General features: G+C 42.0%; 1 protein-coding gene across 6 annotated transcripts in view; it reads right to left on the bottom strand.

Moving 5' to 3' along the window:
- Positions 1–15,658, bottom strand: part of RAPH1 (Ras association (RalGDS/AF-6) and pleckstrin homology domains 1) — a 214,662-nt gene that overhangs the window by 56,595 nt on the left and 142,409 nt on the right. For all 6 annotated transcript variants that reach the window (XM_059727087.1, XM_059727086.1, XM_059727085.1 and 3 more), the window contains 4 exons: positions 13,147–13,268; positions 7,676–7,741; positions 5,976–6,119; positions 3,799–3,909 (listed from right to left, as the gene is read on the bottom strand). In XM_059727087.1, the coding sequence (XP_059583070.1) occupies positions 3,799–3,909; positions 5,976–6,119; positions 7,676–7,741; positions 13,147–13,268 (443 nt within the window). The remainder of the gene's footprint in view (positions 1–3,798; positions 3,910–5,975; positions 6,120–7,675; positions 7,742–13,146; positions 13,269–15,658) is intronic.

A 15,658-nucleotide genomic window follows, 5' to 3' on the forward strand; every position in this document is an offset into this window, starting at 1 on the left:
TTTTTTCTAAAATTATAAACACACCTAAAGGAAGCCCTCCCCCCAATCTAACCTCATGACCACATCTACACAAGCAGCAGTACATATTTGTGCAGCAAGATTTAATGTGTGAGAGGCAAAATCTGAATCTGGACAAGGATAAGAGATGTGACTGTACAGTATCCATTTGTTAAAAAATTATTTCTGAAAAAAATCTTGGGCAATTGGGAGTTAATTTCCAACTTTGTTAATGCCAGCGGTATAAACTGAGCATCTGTAAATAAACTATATTCTTCAATTTGCTAAAACCTGATTTATACAAAAGACATCTTTGTGAGAGAGAAAGCTCAGTGTCATTTTAAATCTCCTGTTAAACTGCCTGGTGACATACCACCACTACATTTTATTTTACACCTTCAACATTGTGCTAAATAGTCAAGTAACCACATCACAAGTCCTTACTGGAAAAGAAAACATATTCAAATTTGAGTTCTTAAAATTTGAGAACATGGCTAGTAAGGATTTTTATGGCTTACACTCAAAATCAAAATTAAGGTTTTTTTTTTAAATTTGTTCTAATAAGGTTTGGCCTAGTTTATACTGAATGGTCAGCAAGTTTTAAGAAATGGCTCAGTGAGAGCCACGTTTGAATTATGTAGATAGAATACGACATGCTGGAGAAATAAGCACAATTCCATTTCTGGCTTGATATTTTCTATTCAGGTAACCATTTTACAGCAAAAAAATTACCCAAAGAAATTAAAGTTCTGCCTTTAATTGTTTCCAATTAATTGCAGAAGAACTGCATACCTTTTCTGTTTAAAGGTATTAGATATACAACATTTGTAACTATGCAGGATTTTATAACCTTTTCATTGAGTTTGGAGACATAAGGAAAGCAGTAGCCATGTCAAGCATTTTAGTAACTCATATATGAAATGAAAGCATAAGACATAAACAAACAAGTAACCTGACCCACTAAAGGAGAACAAACATTTTTTATCATCCTTCCACCACTATCCAATTCATAATCAAGGATTTCTCTGTGTGAAACCAGTGTAAAAAAACTGTTTCAACCTATACATGGCATAGCTTTTTAGCTCAGTTTGGCACTATTTCTAACACAATGTGTGGGAATAAGATGGTGGCTTGATTGCTACAGGAAGATAGCGTGGCACCATGTAAAATAACTCTGATAGTATTTCAGTTGGTAGCCCTATGGTTTAAGGTCACAGCCTTAAATAAAATATTGCAATTGGGCACTACATTAATTACATGCATTTCCTTTTCAGTTGCTTTTCATGCTTCCTGTCTTAGGATGTTTTCAGCTCTGATCTTTATCTACACAGTTTTACTAAAGAACCAGTGCATATCACTGATCGGTAGGGGGCTACATATTAAAAAGGCTCATTTAATTTATGGTGGGAATGCACTAAAAATTTTACCCCTTAGTTTACTATATGTCTGTCTAGGAAAATTATACAGAAGATGTCTAGAGAATGTTTCTCGCTTTCATAAAAAAGGGCAAAGCAAACAGGGACACTTTTGGCAATTTTTCCTCTAACCTAGGGTAGGTAGTGTACTGCATGTCATCAGCACATGAACCAAGTCACAACAAAGTGGGCCATGCATTCATATGGCAAAAATGCTCCATGCCCCCTCTTCGCTACCAGTATCATGGAAAGATTCTCCCTTTTGCATCCCTCTCCCACCCCCTGCCTTTCCTCAAACATCCATCTTGAACACAAGATGAATATGAGCCTTCAATGTGATGCTGCGGCTAGTAAAGAGACCAAAATGCTGGCATGCATCCATAGATGCTTCTCAAGCAAATCCCGGGATGTCATTCTCTCATTGTACTTGGCCTTGGTGAGGCTGCAGCTGGAATACTGCGTCCAGTTTTGCGCTCAGGAGGGCCCCCAGCATGCTCCTCGGAAGACCCGGAAGTGGATCGGAAATGCTTCTGGTCCACTTCCAGGTCTGCTGCTGACTGTGCTGGGGAGCCTCCCCACGCTTCTGTGGGACACTCCATGTGCCCCAGCATCACAGCATTCATGAGCCACCTGCTACCTAGAGGTATGTAGAAAAAACATTTAAAGCTGTGTCTGAATCATCGAATTTTTCTGAATCTCTCCGAATCGATTTGGAGGGTTCTGATTCGATTCGGGGAGATTAAAGGGTCCTCTGATTCAATTCGGATTTGGAGATTTGGCGACCGAATTGGGTTGAATCTCTGCCAAATCAAATCAGGCACTGAACCTTCGCAAAGCCCTAGCACTTGCCCCATTCACTCCTAGGGCGTTTGAATCTCTCTTGCTTTGCAGCAAAGTGTTTTAACCAGCAGGCTACAGGTGAAACATTAGGCAGACTCCTCTTTACACTGACCCACTGCACCTTGCATTTAATATTCACTGTCTAAGAAAAGCAGTGGAGAAGCTTCTGCCTCAGTCAGAGTAAGGGTCCAGCCTAGAATTCACGGCCCCTCCCATCCAAAATAGCATTAATTTCACTGAGCCACATATCCTCTTGCTTGTTGTTTTCAGTCTGACCACCATTTATCTCCCTCTCTTGGCTATTCAGGGGTCAAGGAGGGAGCTGGAACAGGGTCTCCTCCTGTGCCAGGTTAAACAATCCCAGACTGTGGGCAAATGCCAAAATTTAAGTTGCATGGCTGCATTGCCATATAGGTATGTGAAGGGAAACAGGATTTAACCCTCCGGTTTTAGAACAGCAGTACTTTTGGGAAATGTAAATTGTACAAGGCAGAACCTACTGTAAGAACCTACTGACTAGCGCAATAATTTCTCATCTCCCTCATGCAGCTCGTATGCAGAGGGGAATCAACCAGCTATGCAGGGACGAAAGGGACTGCATAGTTACTTTGCCTCTCTGCATTGTCCCACTCTTCCATTTAACAGCAGGTTGCACAACAATGTATTCTCTAGTATGTAATAAAAATGCTTCTTATTCCCTATGATTTATGGAAGCAGCTGTTCAGTAGACTGAATTACTTCTCATTTAAAGTAATATTTCTGAGATTCACACTGAAAATTAGTGTAATTTTCTACTGGTTACACCATTAGAGAGCATGTTCTGCATTACAACCTTCCTGTATAAATTTTCTATACTAATTCTCTATATTAAATCCTCTTCTTCCCTACTTCCTCACAACTAAAAGGACATAGCTAAAAGAACCTAGTTGTCATAGGACACCAGATTAGTGGTTCTCATCCATTTCAGACTCAAGGCACCCTTGCCATAAACTTCTCTGAATTAGGTGGCATCTCAGTTGAGAACCACTGTCCTAATATCTCATCACTAGGCTGTTGGGGTGACCTCAGCAGGTAGAATTCTCCTGCACACTTCTGTTTCATAGTAGCTAGGGTCAGGAGGGACCTGAACAGATCATTTAGCCTGACCCCCTGCCACAGGCAGGAATGAACGCTGGGTTCACAAGACCCCAGACAAGTGACTGTCCAACCTCCTCTTGAATTTACCCAGGGTAGGGGCGAGGACCTGGAGAACCCAACTGGGAAGCAACTATGGCAGGAGCCCCTGCATACATTAGTTTACATTGAACCCAGAAGCCTAATTTTGTAACCTCACTTCCCAGTCTGGCTCTGCAGGTACCTCCTTGAAACAGAAGTACACAGGGCAGTTTTACCTGGCTGTGGCACCACAGCATTTTGAAAGGGTCTTATGGCACCCGAATTGAGAACCACCACACTAGACAAAAAAAGTGTGCTTTGAAATTTTCTGTTGGTGCCTTTAAACTTGTGGCGTTTGGTCAAGGATTTCTTAACACACCTACAAAGTTACCTTTAGCACTAAACAGTAGTCTGTAGGGGCTTTATACTTGTTCCGATAGTCCTGTCCATAGTAAACATTGACGTGATCCAGCTGAAGAAAGCACACAAGATCCCGTGAAACCTGTTAAATACCAAAAGAATCATTTATGAAAACTCTTCATAAGGAAGATCAGAGGGCCAATGAAAAACCTCCACATTTGACTACAAGCTCTTCCTACTAAGGCATGGACTATATAGACTAGTAGTTCTTAGCCTGTTTAGACTCAAGGCACCATTCCAAAAATTTTCAAAATTCAGCAGCACCTCATTAAAAATACCTAGTATAACTATGTTCTAAACATTATCAAATAATATTTCTACTCATAATTAACATGTTCTTAATTGATTAGATTCTATTCAACCCACTGCCATGGCCAGGTGGAACTGTGCCTCTTTCAGGGCCAGATCCGGGAGTGGTTGTGGCAGGAACAACACGTGCTCTTGCTGCAGCCCGTCCCAGGCTGACCCTGTGTGGTGTCTCCTGGAAGAAGAGCTGAGCAGGGCAGGTGGAACTGTCCTGCATACCTCTGTTTGCAGGAGGCATGTCAGAGCTGAACTGCAAAGTGGCAGCAGGACAAAGCTGCGTGTGCCTGCATTCCTTTATGTGGGCAGGCATACCACTACTGCTTTTCCTGTTCAGCTCTGATGACCCTCCTGAAAACAGAGGCTTGCAGGGCAGTTTCACCTTGTGGCAGCAGCAGCTTGGAGATGCATGCCACTGCCACCACATAGAAGTGCTCCATGCACCTCTGCTTTTACAAGGCACATTGAACCTGAACAAGGATGTGCTACAGCAGAAGCGGTGGATCTGCCCGCATAGTGTAATGCAGGTAAGCAAGACTCTTCTGCAGCCGCTTCTGCACTCAGCTCTGACATGCCACCTGGAAATGGAGGAATGTGGGGCAGTTCTACCCCGTGGCAGCAGCAACAACATCACAACACCCCTGGCAGGTTTCTGTAGCAGACCTGTTAAGAAGCACTAATGTAGATAGGTTCACCAGTTTAGCTAGACATCTGATGTAGTTAAACTGCAGCAGCTATTTCTGAAGTGACTCTTACATACATTGGGTCAGCTTGGTAGCTACAGAGATAAGCATATTGGCAAGCATAACCAAGGAGATCCACATAAACTGTGGTGTAAGTAACAAAGAACAAAAATTGGTGGAATTTCACACCTTTAAATAAACTGCTGCAAAATGAATGTACAGAGAAACTCTTAGTTTTGAACTATTCAGAACAAAGCACATTGCTGCAAATGGATGCACCAGTGCCAAGAAACTAAACCCAAGAACCATATACTATAATTCATGCTACAGAAGTTCAGGGAGATTCAGCCAATTTTCCAACACAGCATGATAAATGTCTGAATCTGAGCTTTTGTAAGAAGTCTTAGTTATAAGAATGCTCTATTGCAGAGAGAGGAAAATACTCCAGAGATCTTGAAAAAAAGCAAACAAACCCAAAACTGGCAGGACGTTTGGAAATATTTAAGCTTTTATTTTTATTCTATTTTATATTATTATTTCTGTAAACAAGCTTTTAGAAACTGTGAATTGATTTCAGAATATGTATCAACTCAAAACCACATTTAAAATTAAGTTAAAAAGGAGCCACTAGATATGAACTTCTAACAGTAATTTAGAAGTTTTTTAGTTTTCCTGGCACGTGTCAGTCAAGGATACACTGATATTTGCAGTGTCAGTCAGTGAAAATATGATATCAGTCACTGATATTTGCAGTGTCAGAGAAAAACAGGCCTACTGATGCAGGTAGGGAGAAAGATATTCACTTGAACCCAAATACTAACTTTTCAGGGAAAATGCTCTATTTCGAACAAATATGCAAGTCAAACTCTTCTAAATGGAAGATCTTCATGACCTGCATTTTAATCTGGGGTCAGAATCCTTGCATTACATGCTTCTAGAATAAACATATTCCATAAAATGCTTTTTAGGAAGGGATTTTGACAGTAAGCTACACAAGAGCATAATGCTGAAGTTCAGCAGTAGTATTCAAGGCTTCTACTACATGTGACATTCAGGATTAAATTATCAACAGGATGTGTTTTATTTGCCTTTTTTCCTCCAGAAGAATACAGTTACCAGATAGCAAGTTAGAGTAAACAATGCTTTTTAATAAAAAATCCACCTTTGCTTTTCCTTTAGGAACATAGTAGATTCCAGAAGCTCGCAAAAGAAAGTAACGTTTCTTCCAAGACTTCTTGCCATCATCTTTCAGCCACAGGACTCCCTCAATTTCTGGCACTGTTACAGAACTTCCACAAAAACATTCCTATAGAGAACCAAAGGGACCATTGAAAAGAGAGAGAACATGTAGCATGCTAATTTTTTTTTTAAATGATGAAACTGACTGACTTTACAGTGCTGTAGATGGAATTCCTTTATCTAGAGAACACATACCAGGAGCAATTTCTTCTGTACTCAGCTATAACATGGAGGGACCAATTATAAAGCAAAAAGGTAATTCAGTCTTACAGGCCCATTTGATCTTTGAATTTTCTGAGCTAATTTCTTTCTTATTTAGAGAACACTAACAAAGGAGCTACTCAGCCACTACTGCGAAGGTTCTTAAATGCTGCTTATCAACAATTGGTCCTGAAGTGCACCAACTGTTCCTAGTCAAACCTGGCAAATGAGTCCTAGTTCCCAAATATGCAAAAAAAAGCCCAATTAATAATTACTTGGGCCCAATCATGATTCATCTCCTACTAAATGCTCACACTACAAATGTTGGTCATGCTTTATATTAAGTTTATATTGATAAAAGATTCCTAAAGGATTAACAGATGCTCCAACATGTTTAAAAAATAACTAGTAGGTGTTATAAAGGATTATGAGAACAGAAGTAGGTGGTGTAAATGCTGGTTGCATCTCTGTCATGGTTACAAGCAACCTAATTCAAACGGTTTTTAGCAACTGTTTAACCATGTATTAAAACATCTCTTCATAATTTAATAATCATTTATACATTATTTATAAATAGAACCTTAATAAGTGTAATCCAATATATTTTAGCCCTATTTTAAATATTTACTTCAGTGTTATTCCATTGAAATCATACTTGTTTATTTCCAAAAGGAAGCACTCCCATTACCCTCCCATTTTGTATTAGAAGTGCTAGTCATCTGAATGTAACAGCTAGAAAACATTTTCAGTATTAGGATGTCTCTTCTTTCAAATGGCACAGAACTGTAGAAAATTGAGCCTGAGGTTATATTTAATATTTGATATCTTTTTCTATTTGTGGTTGCTTTTGTTCTGAAAAGCTGTTTAATTTTTTTTCATTTTAATTAGCTCCCTTGTCTAATACATTTTTTTTGCCCTTGTCTTTATTATTTTGTGGGGGTTTTGATCTATTAAACTATTACTGTTTCAATTTCTTATACATTTGCTTAGCAATACAATTTTGGATACAACAAACTGTTGCTTGAGACTCAGCTGTATTATGCAAACCTAATACTATATGGGTAGCAGACAGAAGTTTGGAAAGTACCACTTCTAGAAAAAATGTCCATATCTTCATGGGATCAAACACTATGCTAGAGTCCTGCAAGTCTCAACTATGTTTAAATACAACTGTACAGATTTGATCCCAATACAAGATCATTCATTCAATTCTGCTGTTAATGTAATAAAATCCCCAAACATTTTTATTCACAAAGAACAGGGGAACATCTCCAAGGTAAATACTTCACATTTAACATATCCTGCTTTACACTGCCAGGAAACTCACTCCTCTTCATTCATCAGTGTACATCTTAGCAAACTTTTAAGTTTACCATACTGTAACTAAGAAATAAACATCACTCTCTACAATAGCAATCTTACCTCTAGCAGCACCTCTTTGTTTCTGTCTGCCATCTCAGAGGTTTCTTTTTTCCCCAGCAGATAGTTCTGCAGCAAGAGAAAATGAAAGCATAAAACTTCAATTGAAGTTCTGAAGTACAACCAAGTGTTCTTTCTTTTTCACCTTTCCTTACTGGTAAGGGTTTAGCCATTTTCTAAGACTTCTCTGGTCTCCTAGTAATATAATCCACAATAAACACAGATTTAGAGCACACGAGTCATGTGATGAATTGCTAAAGTATACTTGGGACCAAAAAATTACACTGTGCATTTTAAGAAAGCTTTTCAGTTGTTAGTTTATGAGAAATTACCTTAAGTAACAGCCTCATAGGCAAGATCTCATCCTACCCTTACAAGCCTGTAACAGGGAGTCTTGGGTTCCTGTTACTTTAATGAGAGAAAAGGCAGCAGACAGAGCCCAGGAAGCTGAATAGGGACTAGCCAGAAGACGGAAGACAGCAAAGAAACACGGCTACATAAGCAGGGAGCTGCCCATTAGAGGGAAGGGGCGTACCTGTGGCAAGTTAGGAAATCTCTGCCTGAGGGGAGTTGGTTGCAAGGGAATTAGGGAGCTAAGGAAACAGGCCAGTAGAGCAGAGTATAGCTCACGCAGCAGGGAGGCTGCTAGAGCAGCAGTCATAAGCAAGGAATCTGTTTTTTTCTGTTTAAAAATCCCAAATACTCTGATAAAAACACAAATTGAAAATTCTCTGATTAAAAACCTCAAAATCTGCGTTTTTCCACAATTAAAATGAAACGCCACTATATATATATAGGTATCAGTTGAACACAATGTTTCATTGCTGTATTTACAATTTTGAAGCAATTTGGAGGCCTACCAGTACCTCAATCATACGGGCAGTCCTTGACTTAAGACATTTCAAGTTACAACGAACAGCACTTAAGACATTTATAAATTGACACCCTGTTTCGACTTTCTGACGTCAGTTTCAACTTCTCAATGCTTGATGTGACGTCACGCCAGCAAACAAGCTCGCTGTGTTGCCCATCTCCCTGGAGAACATCTGTCCAAACTTCCTTGGACACTTTTTTTAAGAAAGCAGAGAGACTCCAGAAAAACCTGCAACCAAGACTTCTGAGAAGACTCCAGCCAAGAACCCTTCAAAAAGTCCAACAAAGTCACCTCAAAGAAGTCCTTCCAAATCAATATGATTGCTATTTACAATATAAATACATTCATGTAGCTACATTACTCATCTGTAACTATCTAAGTACAAAATCCTGTGTTATTTTTGGTGAAAATAGGGTAATCAGGCCTTGGTTCAGGAACCAATCCCCCATTTCTAACATTGTTCCTATGGGAAAATCAGTTCCCAGTTACAATGTCTCAACTTAAGATGTAGTTTTCAGGATCCAATTGTGTCGTAAGTCTGATGACTGCCTGTAATAAAATAAATTCTAAATACCTATATTTTGGTGTTTTGTTTTTTTTTTGTCCTTTCCTGCTTCCCCCGCTTTACGGCGCTCTGAGCAGCCCTGCTATGCTGTTGCCCTGCTCCTGGCCCCTCACTCCCAAGCCATAGCCCCCCCAAGCCCTGCCAATGCTCCTCACTCCTGTCCCATGGCCCCTAGCTCTGCTGGTGCTGATCATCCCCAGCCTACAGCCCCCCGGGTCTGCCAGTGCTCCTTACTCCAGACCCCCAGCATCCGCCAGCCCTGCTGGTGCCCCTCACTCCTGACTCCCCCCAAGCCCTGCTGGTGCTCCTTACTCCCAACCCACATCTCCTCTATCCCCAGTGTGTGGGGAATGAAGTGGGTGTATGGGGAAGGGGGGGATGTGGTCACAGGCAGCATGTGGAGTTGGTGGGACACAGGCAATGCATCAGGGGGTGGGGGACATGTGCCCCCCAAGATTTCTGCATCCACAGCAGGGTGCAGGGCTGCAGCTGCACCAGACCATCTCAGGGCAGGAGCCACCTCTACAGAGCAGAAGGCAGGACCCAGTGTGGGAGGGAGTGCTGCACTGCCATGGCCGCCAAGGTGAGATGCCCTGTGCCTGCCTGGCAGCAGCGGGAGGCACAACTCTGCATTGCCACTGCACCTCATCTTGGTGGCTCATGGTGGTGTGGTCCTGTGGCAGGTCTCGACCGTTGGGCTGCAGAGGCAGCTCTTGTTCAGAGCTGGTCCAGCCAGGCTGCATCCCACTGTGGGTACAGAAATGGGCGGGGGAGGGGTGGAAGGCGGGGGACAATGACAATGTGCTCTTTCCCCCCCCACACACATTGCCTGTGCCCCCTCCTGTCCCCATCCCCACAGACTTACCTGGAGGGAGCTGCCAGAACTGCTCTCCATCACAGTCTGGCTGCCACATGCATATATACATGTGCACATGGCACAGGGAGACCCCTGTGTCCTGCTCCCCCCCAGCCTCAAGCATCCCTTTGCATGTTGCAACTCTGCCAGCAACCTTTAAAAGGAGAAAATCCACATTTTTCTGAAAGCCCGGATCCCTGGTCATAAGCTGCCGTGCCAATCTCCCTAACCAGAAACCCCTGATCAGTTGGAGCACCACCTGACTGGAAGGGGCAGGGCTTAGTTTGCATATAAGTCAAGGTCCTGAGCCAGGTCAGGCAAGGCTGGCCCAGAAAGTTGCAGAGTGAGCAGCTCCTGGCCACAGATGGTAGGAAAGGACTCTGGTGACTCCTGGAATCCCCTAAAAATGCAAGCAATGCACTGAAGGCTTGCTATCAGGGGGATGTAATCTAGGGCAAGGGGAGGCATGGCTGCTCTGACAGTAAGTTACTGTTGATGTCTGGATTTAGTGCAGCTTTAATTTATATCACAGCCAGTGGGTTTATATTCCTTCATTACAATTTAATCCAATGGTTTTGGTGTGCCAGGGGTTGGCAGAGGTTCCAATAGTGCCTAAGGCAGAGACAGGCAAAATCCAGCCTGCAGGGTCCCTAAAAAATTTAGAAAATTTATATTTATCTGTCCCAGGCTGCCTGTCATGTGGCCCTTGATGGCTTGCCAAAACCCAGTAAGCAGCCCTCTGGCTGAAATAATTACCCACCCCTGGTCTAAGGGCATGTGGGGGTGTCCTGAGCCCAACAGGAGCCAGGGGCCCAGGACATGGAATGGGCTTTGGCTCAAAAGCAGGTGTCAGGTAAGGAGAGGGTAGCCTAGCTTGGGCAAAAGCCAGGCAGGGCCAGGAGACCCAGGCAGAGAGCGCCAAGGGAAGCTCAGTGCCCAAACCAGGGCAGAAACAGGGCCAGGGGTCCTAGACAAACAGAGCCAGAGCAGGGCAAGGACAGGGCCAAGGATGTCTAAGGACTGATACCAGGGCAAGGGGGTTCAAGATCCAAGGAAGAGAGATGGATTGGTACCCATAAGCTCAGTCTGGGACAGTGGACTGGAGCTAGAAGGCCCAGCAAAAGAAAAGGGGTGGAGACCGAGAAGACCAAGGCCCCAACAAGGGAATGATTTCACAGTAACACCTGCAAGGTATGGGTCTGGTGTAAGGGGCAGTTGGAGCCACATAACAACCAGGGCTACATGTGCCCTGGGGTGGCTCAGATGGGTCAGAAGGACCCACTTAGCCTGACAGGGGAAGAAATGAGAGCAGAGCACGGTCAAGGAGGGACTTGCTAGCAGCTAGAAGAACTGGGGCTCGCTCAAGGACCCTTAGGTAGCCTTTGCTTTGATCAAACAAATACATCAAGGCATGATGGGTAAGAAGGGAAGGGCACCCTAGAGCTGGAGCAGGGCAGGGGTTGCGTGGCCACCAGGGGGTGTCATGGCCACCCCTGGAACAGAAATCCTGTTACAAAACCATAAAGCCAATCACTGGCCAGTTTAATACACATAGAGATAACATTAAAACTCGGGATAAAAGTTAGATGAGGAATCTGAACTTTTAACAGACTCCCTCATTCACTGCAAGAAGTACATGTAGAGGTATTCCTACTTCCTTCCACTCCACCTCGATAGTTTCTTCAAATAAAAATATTTCTATAAAGATTTTTTTTCCTGGTGGCCAAATAGTTATTTTTCTTCTCCTTTGTTTTTTAAGTTGCAATTCATATGTACTATGGGTAAGAGTAACAATACTGTACAATCTCTTAACTAATACAATGATCCTGAACTCTTCCTCACCTAATCTGAAAGCATTTGATATAGTGAAAGGAAACATCTGCCGTGCCCTTTCATGTTCTCTTGTTCTTTCCAGAGGGAGCAACATTCAGGGTGTTAAATCAGATCCAACCTTTTAACCAATTTGAAATACTTATTTGTGTATATTCTGCACTGCTGTTTTAGGCTGGTGGCCCACTCTCAAGGATAACTAATGAAAAGAAAGGGTTTCATGGATAAGGACTAAGTTTTCATAACTGCCTACAATTTTGGGTGCCTCATCTTGAGGTACTTAACAGAAACCTGGGTTTCTTGGGAGATGTGAAGCTCTTGTTGAAAAATCATGTTTCTTTACAGTATTTTCAGGTGGGAATGCAAGAACTGAAGCATCCAACATCACTAATAATTTTTTTTTCTAATTCAGCACCAGGGGCTTACTCTGCCACATATTCTACAGGCATAAAAACGTGGCATATGCTGCAATGGACCACAGCATAAGTAGACAACATGTAGACAAGAAGCTGAATGAGCAACTGTAGTGATGTTAAATATACTCCTTGTTAATTCTATATCTTTCAAACTGTATGTTTTTGGGTTTTTTTGCTTCTTTTTCTACCTTTGTCCCTTCGGTGCTTCTAGCCCTCCAGCATGATATTACCATTTTCTGTTTGCACCTACTAACAGAAAAACCTAACTACCATACCTCAGCAGCTAATTACTGAAAACAGCTATCTTTCTCCTCTTAATTGGTTGATCTAGGGACACAAGTGAACAAAAGAAGACAGCAACTCCTTGGGGACATGTGCGCTCTTTTTTCTTTTTTCCTACCAGGTGGTTGTGTCTCTGTCCCACTGTGGTAGAATCCACATTCCACAGGTAGCCATTAGTAGTAACAACACTAGTCAAACAAGCTCAAACCCTATCCCCCAAGCCTTTGGAGGTGAACAGGACTAGATAATGGTGAAAAATACTTGTGAAGTGGTCAAATAGGCTGCTATGCAATAGTGTAAAAAGCCGACAGAGTGCAAAGGAGGGGGCGTGGGATACAGGAGGCTGGCATAAAAATAAGTCAGTCTATGCACTGCTGCTACCTTGGGCACAAAGATGCCTAGCACACTAGCTTGAAAGTAATATTTGAAAGTATTCTCAAACTTAGAAAATGGATTGCTTAGATCAAGATTTTCTATGGGGGCATTTTATTCTGCACTGACCACAATGTGTATTTTGGAGCTACGGTCAAAACTAATCTGTACCTGTTTGTACAGATGTCAATATCAAAAGAAAAATGTTAAAACAGGTACTATCAAGAGAAGTCTATAATCTGATTTTTTTTCTTAACTTCAAACACAGTTTACACTTACCTGGGGATTTTTGAAAAGAGCATATTTTTCTATACGTTCCACAAACATAAGTTTGTTTTGACTGTCTCTTGTCCAGTTCAGAAGGTTTTCAACTAAATTTTCATGGTCCTCAAAGATTCTCTCTGTATAAATGACAAAAAGTAAAGATAAAAAATTCTACTGTTACATTTTGCAATATGACTTGAAAGAATATTGTAGCAGAAGTAAGGAAAAACAAGTACAGGGGCCAGTTTGATAACATGGAAGGAAACTCAAGAAATCTGAAAGATAAAACAGGTTTGTTTCATACTGGCACATTTGAAAGTAAAATACTTATAGTATTTTATAATACTGTAAGACATACATCTACTGTATCAATATATGGTACAAACTCTAAACATGCACTTTTTCCATCTGCAAAATTTTATTAGAGAACAAGCTATTATTAACTGTAGAATCCACCTTCTCATTAATACAAAGGGACTTGAAAAAGTTGTGGAATTTCAATAAAAATGTAGCACCGTTAGAAAGTTATCAAAGGCACAATTATTTGCCAATCAATGAATGGTTATGGAATGAGACTTATTCACTGTTACCACAAATTCCTAAACCATACTGAATCTAGTAACAAACAATTGCCATGGGGGAAAAAATCCTAAATCTCTCAAGTTTGCAGTTGCAGAACGTAGCTTATGGAATAAAGAGAGTTTGGTCTCAGGAAGTGATATGAAGACAGATTGATGCCTGCTCATTTTAAAGAAACACACTGCTGTACCATTAATGTAAAATATTAATAATTGCCTCAGAAAAGGCTTAACTATCTTTTTGATCCACAAAGTATCAAATAGCACAGGGCAGTCAGAATAAGCAGAAGGAGAACCAAGGAGTAAGAGCAAGAAATATACTGAAACGATGCAGAAATATATGAGGAGCCCTATCTAGAAAAGAGACTAAACAGAAAGTTATGTCTTCAGGACACTTTTGGATCAACCTTTTTCTCCCTATAAGTTTTTTAGGGAAGACCCCCCCCTGCTTCCCTAAGTCCCTTTCTTCTCTTTGTTATGGAGAATATGCTTTCAGATTCTGAACTTTCGTTTGGACTTCTTCCTTTCCTTTTTAGTGTCCTTGTGACAAGGTATTTTGGACTTGGCTGACTTTTCATCAGTCCATTAAAGGAGGATGTGATTTATATTTAGTTTTACAAATCAATTATTCTGTGTTATTACAAAGGATAATGACACTGATCACATACTGAACCTTTAGAACTACAAGCTATAATTAATGAAGATTAAAGTGACGTAGGACACATCAACATCTCCAATAATTAAGGATACTATGTTGAGTGAATTCCTGTTGAGTGAAATCTTCAAGCAGGGGGAGAGCTCACATGTCAGTTCCATGCCCTCATCTTAAGTATCTGGAACAAGGAAGAAATCCAAGATTCATAGATGCTAGGGTCAGAAGGGACTTCAACAGATCATTGAGTCCAACCCCCTGCCTAGGCAGGAAAATGACCCCAGCCAGATGCCTATCCAGGCATCTCTTAAAGACCCCCAAGGTAGGGGAGAGCACCACCTCCCTTGGAAGCCCATTCCAAATTTTGGCCACCCTTACAATGAAGAAGTTTTTCCTGATGTCTAGCCTAAATCTGCTGTCAGTTTGTGACCATTGTTACTTGTTACCCCAAGAGGTGCCCTAGCGAACAGAGCCTCTCTGATCCCTTGCTGCATCCCCCTAATGAATCTGTAAGTGGTCATGAGATCACCTCTCAGCCTTCTCTTGTGGAGGCTGAAGAGGTCCAGGTCCCTCAGTCTGTCCTCATTGGGCTTGTCCTGTAAGCCCCTAACCATACGAGTCGCCCTCCTTCAGACTCTCTCGAGTCTATCAACATCCTTCTTGAAGTACAGTGCCCAAAACTGGATGCAGTACTCCAACTGCAGTCCAACCAATGCCGCATAGAGGGGAAGTATCAACTCTTTGGATCCATTTGTCATACATCTGCTGATGCATGATGAAGTGCAGTTAGCTTTGCTGATGATTTCATCACACTGATGACTCATGTTCATCTTGCAGTCTGCTATGACCCCGAGATCCCTTTCTGCTTCTGTGCTGCTGAGAGGGTCACTTCCCAGCCAGTAGGTGTGCTGAATATTTTTGTGCCCCAGGTGCAGCACTCTGTACTTGTCCTTGTTGTACTGCAGCTTATAGTGTACTGCCCACTTTTCTAACCTGTCCAGGTCTGCCTGCAATCGCTCCGTACCCTCTGGAGTATGCACTTCACCCCACAATTTAGTATCATCCGCAAACTTGGACAGAGTACACTTCACACCCACATCCAAAGTCACTGATGAAGACATTGAAGAATACAGGTCTAAGGACTGAACCCTGTGGGACCCCACTACCCACATCCTTCCAGGTTGATACCGACCTGTCTACTACCACTCTCTGGGTGCGACCGCTAAACCAATTTGCCACCCACCGGACCCTGTAAACGTCTATATTACAGCCTCTTAATTTATTTATGAGATTACCT

Source organism: Alligator mississippiensis, chromosome 4 (assembly GCF_030867095.1).
Source record: "Alligator mississippiensis isolate rAllMis1 chromosome 4, rAllMis1, whole genome shotgun sequence".
In the NCBI taxonomy this organism is placed as follows: Eukaryota; Metazoa; Chordata; order Crocodylia; family Alligatoridae; genus Alligator; species Alligator mississippiensis.